The following is a 14,924-nucleotide window of genomic DNA, read 5'->3' as shown; positions in this document are numbered from 1 at the left end:
TTTACTTTAAAGTCAATGATGGTATCGTAAGCAGTTCACATTGTGCTCAGCTGCTGGCCACCTTGCTATCAATATAAAGCTAATAAAGTTTAAATGAGTGTTTTTTGGGTGCAAAAACCCTTCTTTTCTGCTCAGCTAAACATTAAATTTAGTTATAGGCTTACACAGGTAAGACTATCTAAATAGCAATAAGTGTGTGTTCATGTAAAAATAATAAATAAGTAAATGTTGGAGCAATAAATTGCATGGCCTGAGATGTTTCAAAAATAGCTAGAGTTCAAAGAAGCTTTCTGGTTGCTTGTTTATCAGTCAGAGATGCACTTACTGACAGTGAGGCTTGTTGAAGTGACACTTTTCACCAATATTAAATGACTAATGGTGCTTTTATGATCAATTATTGAAGCCTGCATGAGAGATGGAGACTCTTAAACAACTAGTTTGTAAGTAAATATCTGAGTACTGACGTGGTATGAAGCAGCCTTTTTAACAGCAGACTACTGTGAAAAGAAGCTTACGTGAATGATTTTATTTTCTGCCCTAGTATTCTTTCTTATCTGTTTTGAGCTCTGCTACTTGGAGCCTGGTTTGCCTGTGTGGCTTACCTTTCCTTTGGTGAAGTGCATTTTTGTACTTTTTAAAATTTCAAAGCCAGAAGCTGAATGCAGCACAGCTTTGCTCTGGAGTTGTAAAGTGCCTTTCTGGGCATCCTTATGGATGAGCACTGTCTTTCTACTGGCTGTCTCAATAAATTGTTCAAATCACTTAAGCTGTATGCAGTAAGCTTATATTGGGAGTCTCGGAGAGCAGGCTAAAAGAATCGATACAAGAGAGTGGCTGAGTAGGGATAGCCTTTACTCCTGCTATGTAATAACACTCCTGGAAGAAGAAGTAGAAAAGAAAGGTGAGAAGAGCTGGATTCTTTACTTTTCACTTTTTTGAATGTCCAAGCAGGACTTCTTTTTTCTTTTTTACTTTTTATTATTATTATTATATATATATTTTTTTTCTTCTGGTGTTAGAGCTGCTGCTGGGTGCATGCAGCACCACTTGACTCCCAGAATACAGCATGTGGCTCTGCAGTGAAGCACCTCAAGGGGCTATTTCCCTGGAGTTAGGAGTAACCAGGTGAAAAGAATAACCCGACGCTTTAAAAAGAAAAAAGGTTAGGAGAGGGTCCCCTCCACATGCTTCAACCAGTACAGGAATAAACTAGGAAGAGCCTGGCAGGATCTAGGGTTTGAGGGAACATACTTTCCTGGTAGGACTGATGCAAATGTGAAAGGTGCTGAAACTGAGAAGTCACTAGGGAAGATAATGAAAAGGCTAGTGTGGGACTTGTAGGGTTTCTACAGGTGTTTTGTATACAGCTATTTTAATCTGGACCTACCCCAGACTTAAAAGCTGTGGCCTGTTAAAAGCCGTGCAGAAACCCTGGAAACAGCTCTGTTTACCGAGTGTTTTTCCTTAATGCTTATGACAACAAACAGCAGTTTCTCTACTGCCCTGTTCTCTCTCCCTGCTGAGAAACACATGATAGATATCTTCCATGCTGTGCTAGCACTGTATAGGAACAGGTGAAATCATTCATGAGTCTTCTAGAAGAATTATCCCCTTCTGGGGATTAAAATAAAATAACCTGTTATAGATAAGACCTATGTAACCTCCAGGCAGTCAGCAATTCCTTGAGAGAAGCTGTGCTGGTGTAACTGGTATGGTTGTCCTTCTACATACTTACATCAGCCCTTGCTAGCTTGTCACTGCTGTTACACAGACAAGCAAGATACCTTGCTGTAAGGGCTATGAACACCAGAGGGAGAATCCCCACTGAACCCCAAAACATAATTTTTTTCTGAGTTGCTTCCAGAAAGGACTGAATGTGATGGGAGAACAGGCTGTGGAGTGGCTACTCTGAGAAGATAGAGGAGATCTGTCATGTGTGGTCTCTTCTCTGATCCTCAGCATCCTCCTCCCCTTCTGGGGGCATATTCCAAACATCCCAGCTCTGTGTTTCTGTGCAGGCGAGGCAGCAAATGCAGGGTGTCACCACTTCTCTCTGTCTTGGTTTGTGCTGCATTGATTCTATTAAAGCAAAGCAGCACGCTGGGTATTCACAGCATAGCTTGGGACATCTTCTGTCAGACTTGTAATGCAGAGAGACAAGCTCGGTGTTGCTTGGCTTCTGGAAAGCAGAGGAAAGGATTAAATGCACTCTTCTCCATTGATTTGTGTTCTGCACTGAAAATCAATGATGGTCTCTCAGAGCCAGTCAACTGTCTGAAAGCAAGCAGCCTGTTTGGTCAAGGGTGTGGGAGATGCTCTGAAGGAATCCAGCTCCAATGCTATGGCAGATGATGCAGATAAAGATGCTCTGTAGGAGCTGTTACCTTCACCTGTATTAGTTAAATACTCTGTCTAAAACACTTTCTCACTGTTACAGAGAACAGCTGTTTTGGAGAGGAGGAGTTGGGTCATTGCTTCTATGTGTGAATTAGGAAGGGTAAAAGGATGCTGTTTAATGAAACAGAATGTAGAAAGATAAGTTTTATCCATATTATTTCTCTCTAATGGTATTTACCTGAATCTCAAGTCTCACTTTGTCTGGGGTGGCAATGCTTCCCATCTTCCAGTGAATGCTTGAAAGGCTTGTATGGTAATGAAGAGCCAAGATAATGAAGGCCCATAGAGCTTCTAAACATAGTACCCTTCACTGTGGACTTAATGATGCTGTGTTTTTCATCCCTGAAGAGGGAGAGCAGCATGCTGACTCTGATTTTACAGGGATATCCGTTTAGAAACTAAATGGTGATGGTCTTGCCCAGGGAGCTACTAAGAGAGCCTGGGACTGAAGTCAGAGCTTGCAAGCTCCAGGCTAGCAACCTTGCATATGTCCTGCTTGTCCTCATACAGATATGTTCGTAAGTGCTTCTGAAGCAGAGGATTTTTATCTTCAAAGCTTTCCTTCAGTCCCAAGTTGCACAAGGTGGGTCAACTTGATTTGCAAGCAGCTGTGCATTTTGGACATTGCTGTGTGAGTGTGCCTGTGCTTAGAAAATGTACAGTTGCTGCTTGTTTAGATGCACCTCAGCATGTTTAAATCATCTAGTTAGGGTCCTGGGATTTGCAAAGCTGTGGCAGCACAGGTCAGCAGAAGACAGCCACCCGAATGCTTACTCAGACACTTGGTTGGTTTTACAGCCCCTGTGGTGTTTGTGTTACTCTGTTGATACCCAAGTGGACTAGCTGGAAGTGCTTTGCTTTTCGGAAAAGCAGATATATCCCAGGGTATGTGGAAGTAAACGTGTAAGCACGACCTGTATGTATGAAGTGCTGTAGAGCAGAGCAGTGGTACATATGTGCACTTGTCAAACACTGCTTCCATGGCCTCGCTGTGAGCAGGACAATTTAGAAATGTTAGCAAGGCATTAAAAAAGTTCAGTTCCGGCTGTTTCGGCTCTGTAGATGGTCAAAGCCATCTGTGAACTCGACTCTATTAAATTTTATCCTTCTTATGGAAACAGAGTTTTCTCTGAACCGCAGCAATGGCAGAAAATATGGTGTATTTAAGCTAGCTTTTTAAGCTTGCTTACTGACTGCACTAGTGTGAGGCTGAAGGGAGGCTGCTTGGGTTTAAAATGCCTTTGACAGTATCCTTATGAATTGTATCCAGGGGGGTCACTAAATGTAGGTATACAATGTTTGCTTGATTTGGCCCTTTTGCTAGTTGGGAAAGAACCAATAAAATGTGTGATTAAATGAATTTTTAGGATTTTTCTATCCTAGAAACTCAGATTTATTCAAAGAGAAAATAATAAACCAGACAGGAGAAATCCTTCTAGTAAGACTAAAAGCTTTAATTCTGTAGCTTACTATCTACAAAGATACAGTGTGTATAAAATGTATATACGTGAGTGTTTATAACTCTGCAGAGCATGTGTGCTTTTTCCGAGAGAGTCTGTCTCCAGCCCTTGAGTGACGAATCGGATTCTTTTTTCCATGCTGGATTTTACTGCCTCCAAACTTAACTGTTTTGACACTAGAGAAATCCTCTTGTTTCTCCCCCAAAGGTAAATATATATATTATTGCTAGAAGTTAGCTTTACCTCACCCACATGACTGGTCTTCACTATTAATCCCAGCTGATGGTAGGGAGGGGCTCTTCTGGGAGGCAGCCATGTGGTGAACATTGAGCACAGTGTTTTCCCCTGCTTCTCTCCTTTTCTTTTCAGACATGCAAAATTGTTCTATGCTGCTGGAGATGTGAACTCCTTGCTGCACTGCCTCTCTCCTCGTCCACAAACTCAAGGGCCTGAATTACCAGCCACAGATCTAAAAGCTCTCGCTGAATTTGGATGGAATATGGACAAGGAGATGAATAGCAGAAGGGAAGAAAGAGTGAAGTTGGTTATTTTTCTGGCACATGGATGCAATTACACTCGGTGCATTCCAGAGGCGTTCCTTTGAATCCTGTGCAGGTCTGCCTGCTGTTCCTGGGAGAAAGGAAGAAAAAGGGAGGAAAAGTCCCCCTCTTGCCTGGAGACGGAATGTCTGCACTTTCCATCCTCTTTTTAGGTAGGTTGGCTTTTTGGTGTTCGGTGTTTAATGTAACTTCCATGCGCCCTCTCTGCGCGACTGAAATTCATTCCTGATGAGCTAAACGGGTTTGCAAAGAAAAAACTTTTATGGAAAACTCCAATTTCAGTGTCGTTTGGTGCTTTTCTCGCTGCTTTGGTTATTAGCAGGTTGATGGCCAGAGATCTTTTAATATCTGGAATCGTTTTTTAGAAGTGGTGGTCGAACAGACTCCTTTAGGAATGTGTGTTTTTGTTTAAAAAGGGCAGCACTTTTAGACAATGTACTAGTAAGGGGCTTGAGCCTCTGTAACAAAACAAAGTGAACAAAATGTCTTTGTTCCAAGCAGTGTCAAATTTGTTAAACTGTTTTGCTTTGCTCGAGCCTTTAACATTCAGTTTTTTTAAAATGAAAAGGGGTTATTGTTTCCAATTGATGCCTCAGATTAAAAACAGATGTGTTGAAGTGCGAGAGGGAGGAGTTCAGGGGGAAAAGGATGGGAGAAGGGAGAAAGGGGGGAAAAACAAAAGAGACAGCATGAAACGGGGAGGGAAAAGGGCTGCTGAAAAAAAATAGGTAGAGATTTCCTGTTGAATAGGAGTGAAAGAGAAGAAAACTAGAGAGGAAACACTAAAAGAAGGAAGGAGTGAAGGTAGAAGGGCTGAAAAGAGAGGTTTGTTAAATCCATAGCCTATGGAGAAAGGGTTTGCAGCCCTGAAGTCTTTCGGGGGGCTTGCCTACAAGAGTGACTGAGAAACAGCCTGGGTATCTGTATCTCCAGAGGCACTGTAATGTGATGAGTGAGTTTCTGTCTCCATTCTGCTCACAAGATAGTGCTGACAAGCAGACAGCTCTGAGATCTGTTGTGGTTGAACAAGGGCTGTGATTCCTGGGTCCTTCTGTCCCCCAGAAACCTGCATACAGGTGTGGAAGGGGTCAGGTCTTTGATTCCCATGGAAGAGTTGTGCCCCACATGGTGATGAATTGATGTGGGTGGACACAGTTAAAAGGGGCTTCAGATAGGATCCTAAAAAGTAATGCTGTACAACACAGACCTGTTTGTGTCTCACGGGTGTGGGACACGAACTAGCCAGCTTTCTAGATGTCCAAAAGAAAGGCAGCATCTGTAGAGCTGCTGAATATATTATGGAAAACGTTTTTGCTCTGGGAACTGTTGTTAGCAAAGGCTTTATCTGTAGGAATGAGGGAAATTGAACATGTTGAAGAATCCTTAGGGGATTGCAGGCAGCAGTTTGTCCCCCCCCCCCCCCCCCTCACATTTGCACATTTACCTTTACAATGTGGTGGTCTTTAAAGAAGACTGAGATGAGGCACCAAGAACTGGATGTACACCTGGGCTTCTGCTAGAGGTGCATGGGCAGAGTCTGCTGTGCAGAAATGGCTAATAAGTGGCTCTAAAAATTAGGAAACAGAAGGCAAGGTCGCTTACCTCATTAAAGAGGATGGATAATGGCAGTATCCACCAACCCTTTTCACAGGGTGTATCTTCTCACAGAGGCCCCATGATGAAGGCTTGGAACAAAAGGGATAAGCTGTTGCTACAGAAAAAAGTGCTTTTGGCTGTAATGACAAGACAACTATCCTTTGGGTGACTAGCACTGGTTTTATCTGTGGAGCGTAATGGGCTTTAACCGTTCCCATTTCTTTGGAATCAAGGGATCTCTGAATTGCTTGTAATGCATAAGCCCAAAAGAAACAACAATCCCTGCCCTGAAGAGCTTATGCACTTACCCATGAACTGCGTTCCTCAGCCTCTGTGGGAGTTGTCCCAGCTGTGGCATGGAGAGGATAAGTGGCTTCCTAGGGCTCACAACACAACCAAAAATGTTTTTTCTCCTTGTCATTGACCTGCCCCTCAACTTGCTTGTGCTGTACCTGTCTTGTCAACAGACAGCTTGATCTTTGTGCTCCAAGTTGAGCTTTGCTTATCACCATTAGAAGCATGTTCTGTGGAAGAGGAATCATTATGGTCCCTGTTCATGGCTCGTGCTGGAGAGAAAACGAGACTGAGCGGTCTGATTTGCTTCCTTGAGAAAGTCTAATTGCGCCTTTGTAGTAGAAGGGTGCAGAATTGCCAGTGGTGGCTTGCTTTTGCTCACTGTTAAAGTGAAGGAGTAGTGTGGGAAGAAGTGTTTAGAGAAGCCATGTAAACCTTGAAGGTTGCCTCTGCTGGGTTTTGATTATTATTAATGGTACGTGTATACAGTCCTTGTCTTTTGCACTGTTTACCTCTGGGACAAGTGAACAGCTGTGTGAGGAGGAAGCAAACAGGAGCCAATTACTAAAGGAAGCTGTTAAAACGTGATAAGACTTTCCTAAACGTGGCCAAGAGCAAGACCATGCTTCTGTAGCGAAGGCTATGTGAATGAAGCAGGAAGGAGTGTGGAGAGGATGGTGACGCATGCCAATTTTGCCTACATGCAGTTGTGATGTCTGATTCTTATCTTGGTCCATGGCTGGTCAAAATCTTGTTTCAAGCTTCATATATAACAAACTGTAATTTTGAAGATGAAAATGGAAGTTTCCAAGGAAAATTCCTGATTCTTCACTATGGAGTGTTTATTTTTCAGACTAAAAATAATTAGTAAATATTTTTTCATATGTTTTGTTTAATTGATTTAAATTTTCAGGTGCTGGAAATCTCCTTTACCTTTTCCCATCTCCTAATTCAAGTCAATCTTGAATATTTCTAATGAACCTTCTACTAAAGTAAAAGGAAATTTCATTTTCTTGTAATCAAATATGTTTGTGTGTAATATTTGTATGTCTGCTTTGACTTTGGTATTACATTTGTTTTTAACTTGTCGGCTAGTGTAGGTTCTTTGCCCTTCAGAAACCAGTGGGTTCGAGATCCAAATGAGTAGAATGTGCCAAACCAATGCAGCCATCCAGCTTTCTGGTGTCCTGCTGCTGACACTGAGCCTTTGCCTTACAGCGTTAGGGGTTGCTCATCTCAGCGCCCTAATTGCTCAGTTCTTGCTTTGTGAGAAGCGGGCAGCTGCTTGCCCACAGGAGTTCTTTTTACACGGAGGAATGGTCAAGTCTGCTTTCATACCTTTGCCGTTAGCCTCAACCTCAATAACTGCAAAGATGTCTTCGTGGTTTCTTTAAATCTAACTAGCCAGCAGGATGTAAAGAAGTCTAACCTCCAAGACCAAGCACAGATGCCTTGAGAGCCTAGTCTTAACTACCTCTGCATATGGTGTCCTTGGGAAAAGACAAGAGTAGAGTACAGTGATATGTGATATAGGGAAACGGATGTACTGTACGAGGCTAATGGATGCAGGTGTACCTGGTGGCTCTGACTTGCATATTTAGTCTGGCTTTAGGTAGTCTGATGTGTTCAGTGTATAAAAATTGGTGTATTGTACAGAAGTGATTCTGCTGGAGTGGATGCAGCTGTAATGGCAAAAGTACGTTCTATGTGGATGTAGCCGAGCTCTGCTCTGAAAGCTGAGGTCAATGGCTCTCTTACAGTGTTGTCCCAGGGGAACACAGTTGCTGCACTGAACACCAAGACCTGATTGTCTCACTGTGCTGGGAAAGGTTATGGTGCAAATCCCTGTAGTGCTTGTTGGCATGAGCGATTGGGTCTGACAGCATGCGCTTGCCTAGGTATCCACCAGAATCCCAGCTTGAAAATCCTTGATGAAATGGAAGCTGCTCTGCAGCATTTGACAGTGGCAGGTCAGCCTGGGGCTGTGCTTGAATACTGACTGACTTCTGAGACTTGTATTTTCTCCTGCTGTAAGAGCACTGGTAACCTGCACAGTGCCTTGTCACACTTGCTCGAGGCCCTTCCTAAAACCTTGCAACACTACACTCCAGCAAAGCCAGGAACTGCTGTGCTGTTATAAAAACCAGCACTCCTCCCAGTGAGGTTACTGGGAAGCTTTCGTTGTGATAGAATGCTTCTGCCTGGAACTAGAAAAAAACAAGGGAGGCTGTTTTAAGCAAACAAAAACTTGACTCATCTAATTTCTACTGCTTCTCTGGGTATTTCCTAAATTTCTGAGGTTGCCAATATAGAATATACTTACTATTGCCTCTTTTTTTTAATGTCTTTTTCTGTTGCCTTTGTTTGTTTCATGGTGTCCTTAGGTTAGAAGCTTGGTGGGGCAAGGATTTTGCCCCATATTTTTTCAGCACTTAACAAAAATTCTTGGCTCAGGACTGAAGTACAAAAAGAAAAAGAAAATGCATAGCTGTGAACAGGGGCTCTGTACAGGATTTTGCCATGTGGATTTCATCTTTTCCTTCATTGGATTATGAAGGAATGCAGGTAATTATTCTTAGTTTATTTAGCTCAAAAGGAGGCTGTTCACCCAAAGACAACTTCAAGTAATTGATAATTAAGGTAATTGATTTTTCTTCAGGAGAGAATTCTAGATGCAGTCAACAAAACACCAGATGTATGCAAGAACGGTTGGTGGTGTGAATTTACTTCTAGGAGAGGGCAGAGAGCTCTTTAGTACAACACTGCTCTAAGAAAACATAGGGAAAGAGCAAAGAAGCAGTGTGCCCATTTGGTGCTCCAGGGGGAATTCAAAGAAGCAAGACATAATTGAGTGAGTTGCTATCTGGCAGGATATCAGGGTTAACACTTCTTGTGAGACACTAAAATTCTTTTAAAGCCAGGGCTGGTTTGCATCAAATATTTTCTGTCAAGGCACTTCATAAAAGTGCCCTATTTTTCTCTAGTGCTGCTTTGTTTTACATGAAATAGTTCAGATATGTAACGTTTAAAATGGTTGGTTTTAATTTGGGGGTTATTTTTATCCTTTGTTTTCTTCGGTTTAACCATACAAAGGAAAAGGAGAAAAAAGGTAACCTTCCAGAGTGGGGAATAGCAGCGTGCCAACGTTGAGTTGAAATACTGAAGATGGATTCATTTTTAATCATGAGAAACAGCGTGTGTGTGGGGAGGCAACTTTTCTGAATTTCCCATGCGAAACAACTGGTGTTTTGCCACTGTGCCCACACTGGGCCTTGTCTCCTCTCCGCAGAATTAGCGGTCTGTTTCTGTGGGGTACTCTGGCCCACTTCAGAAGGACATTTTGTGTAACAGCAGAGCGAGCTTCCCAGAAATGCTTGTCATTGCACAACGGGCTTGGAGATATCCCTATGTTTATCCTCTGGATCACAACAAATGCCCCTGTCTTCCTCAAGGCAAATACAGGGCTTTATAGGGAACTGAGCAGGTTTACAGTCTGCGACTTGTTTGAGTTTGTAGGAACTGCCTGAAAAGCAATGTAAACAGTCACTCTGACAAAGTGTGTGTATTGGCAAAAATCTGCTTTCTGCATCGTGTGGCAAGCACACTTGCACATAACGATTGTGAGTGTGTTTGGTACCAGCAAAGAAGGGGTTTGCAAGCCGCTTGCTGTGCCTCTTCTCTCCAGAAATGATTCCCACAGCTTTAGTCAAAGTGTATTTTAGGTTTCCAGCTAAATTACTCCCCTTGGTTAGCCAAGGCAGTAGCATTGCTCGTGTATGTTGCATGCAGTGCAGGTCTGCAATGGGCTTTATTTGTCTGTAGAACAAGTTTAGCTCTTATGCCCTTAATATTGTGCGTGTCTTGCTTGCACTCATGTGTTACAAAACAGAGGCTACTTTGGGTGCAGTGGGAAGTTGGTGGTGCCCAGTCTGGAAGACGACTGGGTCTCTTTTCCCCGAGCTCTTTCTTCATCTGTTTTTAGAAATGGTTAGTTTACAGAAGCAGCCCAGCAAAAAGCCAAGGGTGAACTCAGGTCATTGAGGTCCATGAATAGATCCTCAAAGGACAGGGTAGTAGTAGATGCAGAAATAGTGAGAGCAGGATGCACAGCAATGGAAAATGTGCCAAGTGATGGGAAGTGAAGTCAACAGGAGGAAGGAGGATGCAACATTTCTATTTTTTGTTATTCTCCTCTTCCTTCAATGTAGTAATTCAGTATGGCTGAGTGGAAAGTCTAGGGAGCAGAGCTCTGCTACCTCAGCTACCTCTACCAACCTGAGCTCCAGACTTTGCCTGAAAAGCGCTTCCCACCTGGGCAGAATACAGCAGGTATATGCTGGAGTGACTGGGGGCTCTGGCTGTGGGTTAGCAACTGAAAGTAAAGTTGCTTCTTCTCCCCAGAAGCTCACTAGGTTCTGGAAAAAGCAACCAGAATATGTAAGAAGGATGGGTCCTGTCCTGCCTCAGCACAGCACCACTACTAGGTTTTCTCATACACCTTTTTCTGGTGTCTCAGCTTTTCTGTGTGAAGTGGAGAAGGGATTAATGTAAGGGAAATCTAACTTGTCTTTGCAACAAGTTTTTTCTTCTTGCAACAAGTTATGATGAGGACTGAGCAATTGTGAAATGTGCTGGTGAATGATGAAAAAAATCATGACAAGTCTTGCCTTCACCTGTTGCTTCACCTTCTCTAGTGAAGTGTTTGACAGCTTAAAAAAAAAAAGGGGGAGGGGAGGCAATTGTGCTAACTCAGCATTTCTCTTAATGGCCCAGACACAGATTCATGATGTTGCTGTCCTGCAAGAATCGATATACATTGCAGAGGGTATTTTCAGCCTGGCTCTTCTCCCATGTAGCTGACATCCACGTTTTAGAGGCTGCAAAATGAGTATGAAGCCTTAGTGTGACTTGTTCCCAACTAACTAGGTGGAAAGGCCAAAGCTCAGCTTACTGCCTGCAGTTTAATTGCCTAGGGTAGGAAAAGGTCAGTGAAATTTTTGTTGTGCTTAAAATACGCATTTGTAGAAGGAAGGCAGCTCTCCTGGGAGCAGTCTTTCTGAAATGGAGTGTGCATAGTTAGAGGCAACTGTTGGCAATGACTAGACTGTGTGTGGTGTGCTGTAATATGGCATTGCTGCTGCTGTAGCATCCTTTGTGACTAGTGCCATAAATACATAAAGCTCTGGGTAGCTAATTTAGTCCAACCAGTTGGGTAGAGAATATAGGAAGCCCACCTAGCAGAGGAGGAAACGAAGGCCCAGGTGGGTGCATTCTGCCTCATGACAACATAGCAATACTGCTGCGTGTTTTGAACCCTTGCAGCTCTGACTTGTTTCCCTTTTTAGTATGCCCTAAAACACGGGGGAAGTGATCAGTGGCAAACAGCTGAATCCATCAGCCATGATTTATCAAGCTGAGTGTCTTGAGCTGTCATGTGGAGGGATGACTTCTGAGGGATGGATGGGAAGATTTGACTTATTCTTACTTAGTAATAATATTCTTGATTAGGAAAAATGGCATAATGGGTTTTAGTGTGCTGAGAAACGCCACTCATGACGTGAATGGCTGTTACCAGAGGAGTCCTCACAAAAACTGTGGGCTGCAGGTGCTTAGGCCCGGAATGTCTTTGTTTTCTGTGTGAGAGAGTAGAAAATTATGCTAGATAGCAAGACTCATATTTTTTTGTGTGTGTGCTGTGCTGCTCTGTAGAGCAGAACCTGGAAGCCATCTATGCTAAAAGTATTTGGGAGTCCCCTCTGTACTTCGCCGTGGCTTTTGGAAAAGGGAACAGTTGTAAATCTGTCTTAAAGCATATGCCCAACAGCACTCATTCAGAATAGATGTTGCCTAAAATACTGTAAATAGGAGCAGTGGCATAGTAACTGTGAAAACTGTGCAGTGTCTGCGGACATGCCTCTGAGTAGTGTGCTTGCTGGAGTGTCTGAAGGTGAAAGAAAAGCACAGTTGGGAAACCAGCATTAGCGATGGCTGGGGAAGCATTGGGGGGGGGTTAAATTAAGGATAGGGAATCTGGATGCAGCTTTAGTTCATGGTGGATTGGATTGGATCCCACTGTTTTTCTACTGCCTTGACTTTCACTTCCTTTGGCTATTGAGGCTCTAAGCGTTTTGAGCAGGTAGGTCTTTCCTTATGTGCCTGGATGGCATTCAGCATGAACGGGGCTGGTGAGAGGCCTCATCGGAACTGGTGTATGAAAAATCAAATGGCTATGTTCCCTTCCCCCTATGTGCCTCAGCAAAAACATCAGAATGAGGTGGTTTTCCAGTACTCGGAATATTTATGAGATGCATGTTGGCTGAGTCTCATAGCTTAGACTGTTTAGGCTATTTTTTTTTTTCTTTTTTAAGCCTTGATAAAATTTTAAAGGCCATGGAGATGTTTAATATAGATGTAAGCCTTTATCTGTGGGGTAGGGCTGCCGAGTGCCAGGAAATGGTGGGGTGTTTGTGTGCAGGGGGAATCTTTCGTACAACAGAGCAAGCTTTGAATATTGAACTAAAACAGTCAGGCACTTTTTCCATTTCAAAAAAAAAAATAAAAATGCAGGGTTTTCAACCTTGAAGGCAAATCACTTTGTGACTTCATTGTTTAAATTTAGGTTTTGTTTTGCGGGGGGGATCGTTAGACTTGAAGCAAAAGCCTTATAGCCCAGGGACTGTCACTTCTGATTACTTCCAGTGACACTTCCAATTATTTCCAATCACAATTCCAGGGACAAGAGGAAAAAGCCACATTCTCCACCACCAGGGCTTCTTTCTAAACAAAAGACCATTTATCAAACCTCTGCAGAAAAAAAAGGTACAGAGACAGATTTGGAAATCAGTTTTGGTAGGGTAATTCCAGAGCAAATCTGATGAAGCGAGACTCAAGACCAGCGTCTGGTGGGGTGCTGGGAATCCTGCTGTGGATCCTGCCTTGTTGGGTAATATTAAGGAAATTGCTTCATTTTGCTCAGGCATTTACTGGCACTTGAGCTCGTTTCAGTGCGGCGACATGCAGCTTCAGCAAATATCTGTTAAATGCTCTGTGGATCTTGTAAGAAACTATGAATATTTCTCATGGAAAACAAACTTTTTTGCTCAAAATGGGTAAGGAGTCTGCTGAAGGGGTTCAATTGACTTTCAGGTAATTCTGAAGGATTTGCTGCAGGGCTTTACCCAGAGCTAAGAGCTATTATGCCCTTCAAAAAGCCTATTGGGACTGGAAGGCTAGAGGGTGGTGGCGGAATGACTGATGAGGAAACAGAATTCCTTAGGGCTTGTGCCTTGAGGCAGAAGTTGACTGTTTTTTCTACTGGCAATGTCAGACTGACTGACCCCAGCCACATCCCAGCTGTCTTAGGAACAGGGAAATAGAAATGTTAAATATTTTGTGGCTTTTAGCTGTGTGGTCAGTAAAGGAGGCATCCGTTCGTGCTGATCAGAAAGCTGCTTGGTAGAAAATGGGGTGTGCCATGAGCTGAAGGTGTGAGTTCCCCTGATGCAGTTCTCATTTGCACTGTAACAAGTCAAATCAAACCCAGAATTCAAATGCCAAACCACTTAGCTTTGGTAAGTTTATTCCCTGAATATCTTTACCCTGCTACCTTCCATGTTTTGGACTGGGTAGGGATATCTGGTGCGGGAGTTGCTTTAATTTTAGCAGGGTTAATCTACTGTGTTAGGGGAAGTTCTCATCTAGGTCTGGCTCCTCCTCAGTATTTGCCAATGGAAGCCAGAGCACAGCCTCATATACAGATGTCTTTGGTAGATTACTTCAGGCTGCTCAAGTTAAAAACAGTCTTAAAATGGTGTCACAGCTTTCAATCACACGTAGTGAAGCATTTCATTTCCTTCATCGGATTGCACTAAGCTCTGAGTGAAGTGGGGCTGCTGAGTGAAGGGTTATTAGCAAGTGCTTGCTTTATTTACTTTATAGGAGCTTTTAAAGGCCCCAGCTAAAATCAGGGCTCAGCAAACACCAGGAAGGAAGGCTGTTTTGTTGCTCTGATAGATGAGTAGCAGACCAGGTCTGACGTCTTAGACAACTATTTAGAATCCTGGCTGAATTTACAGAGGAGCTAAATGTACAGGGGAGCTAAGTGGAACCTGGGCCTGAGCAGGTTTCAGAACAACAGCAGAGGAATGCTCAGCTTCCTTGTGGCAACTGAGGATCTGTGACCCTCTGCTTCTGAAGTAGGAGCAGGAATATGTATCAGTGATCTGGCAAAACCAAGCTCTGATGTTGGCTTGTTACTGCCATAACCCCCTGCTGCTGTTCCTTGAGCAGTGGTCGCCTTTCTTGGCTTGGTTTAGTCTGTGGGCTTGGGTGCCATTGGGTGCTTGTGCTGGGTTCATCTGTTTTCTTGTGAGCTGACACTTAAATATCTTTTTCTAGAACTGACGGTGCTGCATTATCGGGGGGGGAGGAAAAAAAAGTTATTAGCCAGCCGAGCACAAAGCAGAGCTTTTTTTTTTTTAAGCAAGGTTCAGAAACCCAATTCCAGATGAGGGATTTGGCATTATTGCTCCAAGGCCTCTGAAGTCTTGCATCAGCTCTGAAGGTTTTGTGGCATTTTTCTCCCATGTCTGGAGTAGGTCTGTCTCATAGGCACCCA

The 14,924-nt window shown here is 43.2% G+C and overlaps 1 protein-coding gene across 3 annotated transcripts in view; it reads left to right on the top strand.

Annotated features, from left to right (window-relative positions):
• Positions 1-2,938: 2,938 nt before the first annotated feature.
• The window catches only part of CLMP (CXADR like membrane protein), a 43,295-nt gene continuing 31,309 nt past the window's right edge, over positions 2,939-14,924 (top strand). The window contains exons 1-2 of one of the 3 annotated variants that reach the window (XM_032201909.1): positions 2,939-2,980; positions 4,227-4,569. In XM_032201909.1, the coding sequence (XP_032057800.1) occupies positions 4,422-4,569 (148 nt within the window). In that variant the 5' untranslated portion in view covers positions 2,939-2,980; positions 4,227-4,421. Of the gene's footprint in view, positions 2,981-4,043; positions 4,065-4,172; positions 4,570-14,924 lie in introns of those variants that run through there. The other 2 variants (XM_032201910.1, XM_032201908.1) reach the window with 2 other exon arrangements.

This window comes from Aythya fuligula, chromosome 22, assembly GCF_009819795.1.
Source record: "Aythya fuligula isolate bAytFul2 chromosome 22, bAytFul2.pri, whole genome shotgun sequence".
Lineage (NCBI taxonomy): Eukaryota > Metazoa > Chordata > Aves > Anseriformes > Anatidae > Aythya > Aythya fuligula.
Note: the sequence above shows the minus strand (reverse complement) of the source record. Positions and strands in the feature narration are given on the sequence as shown.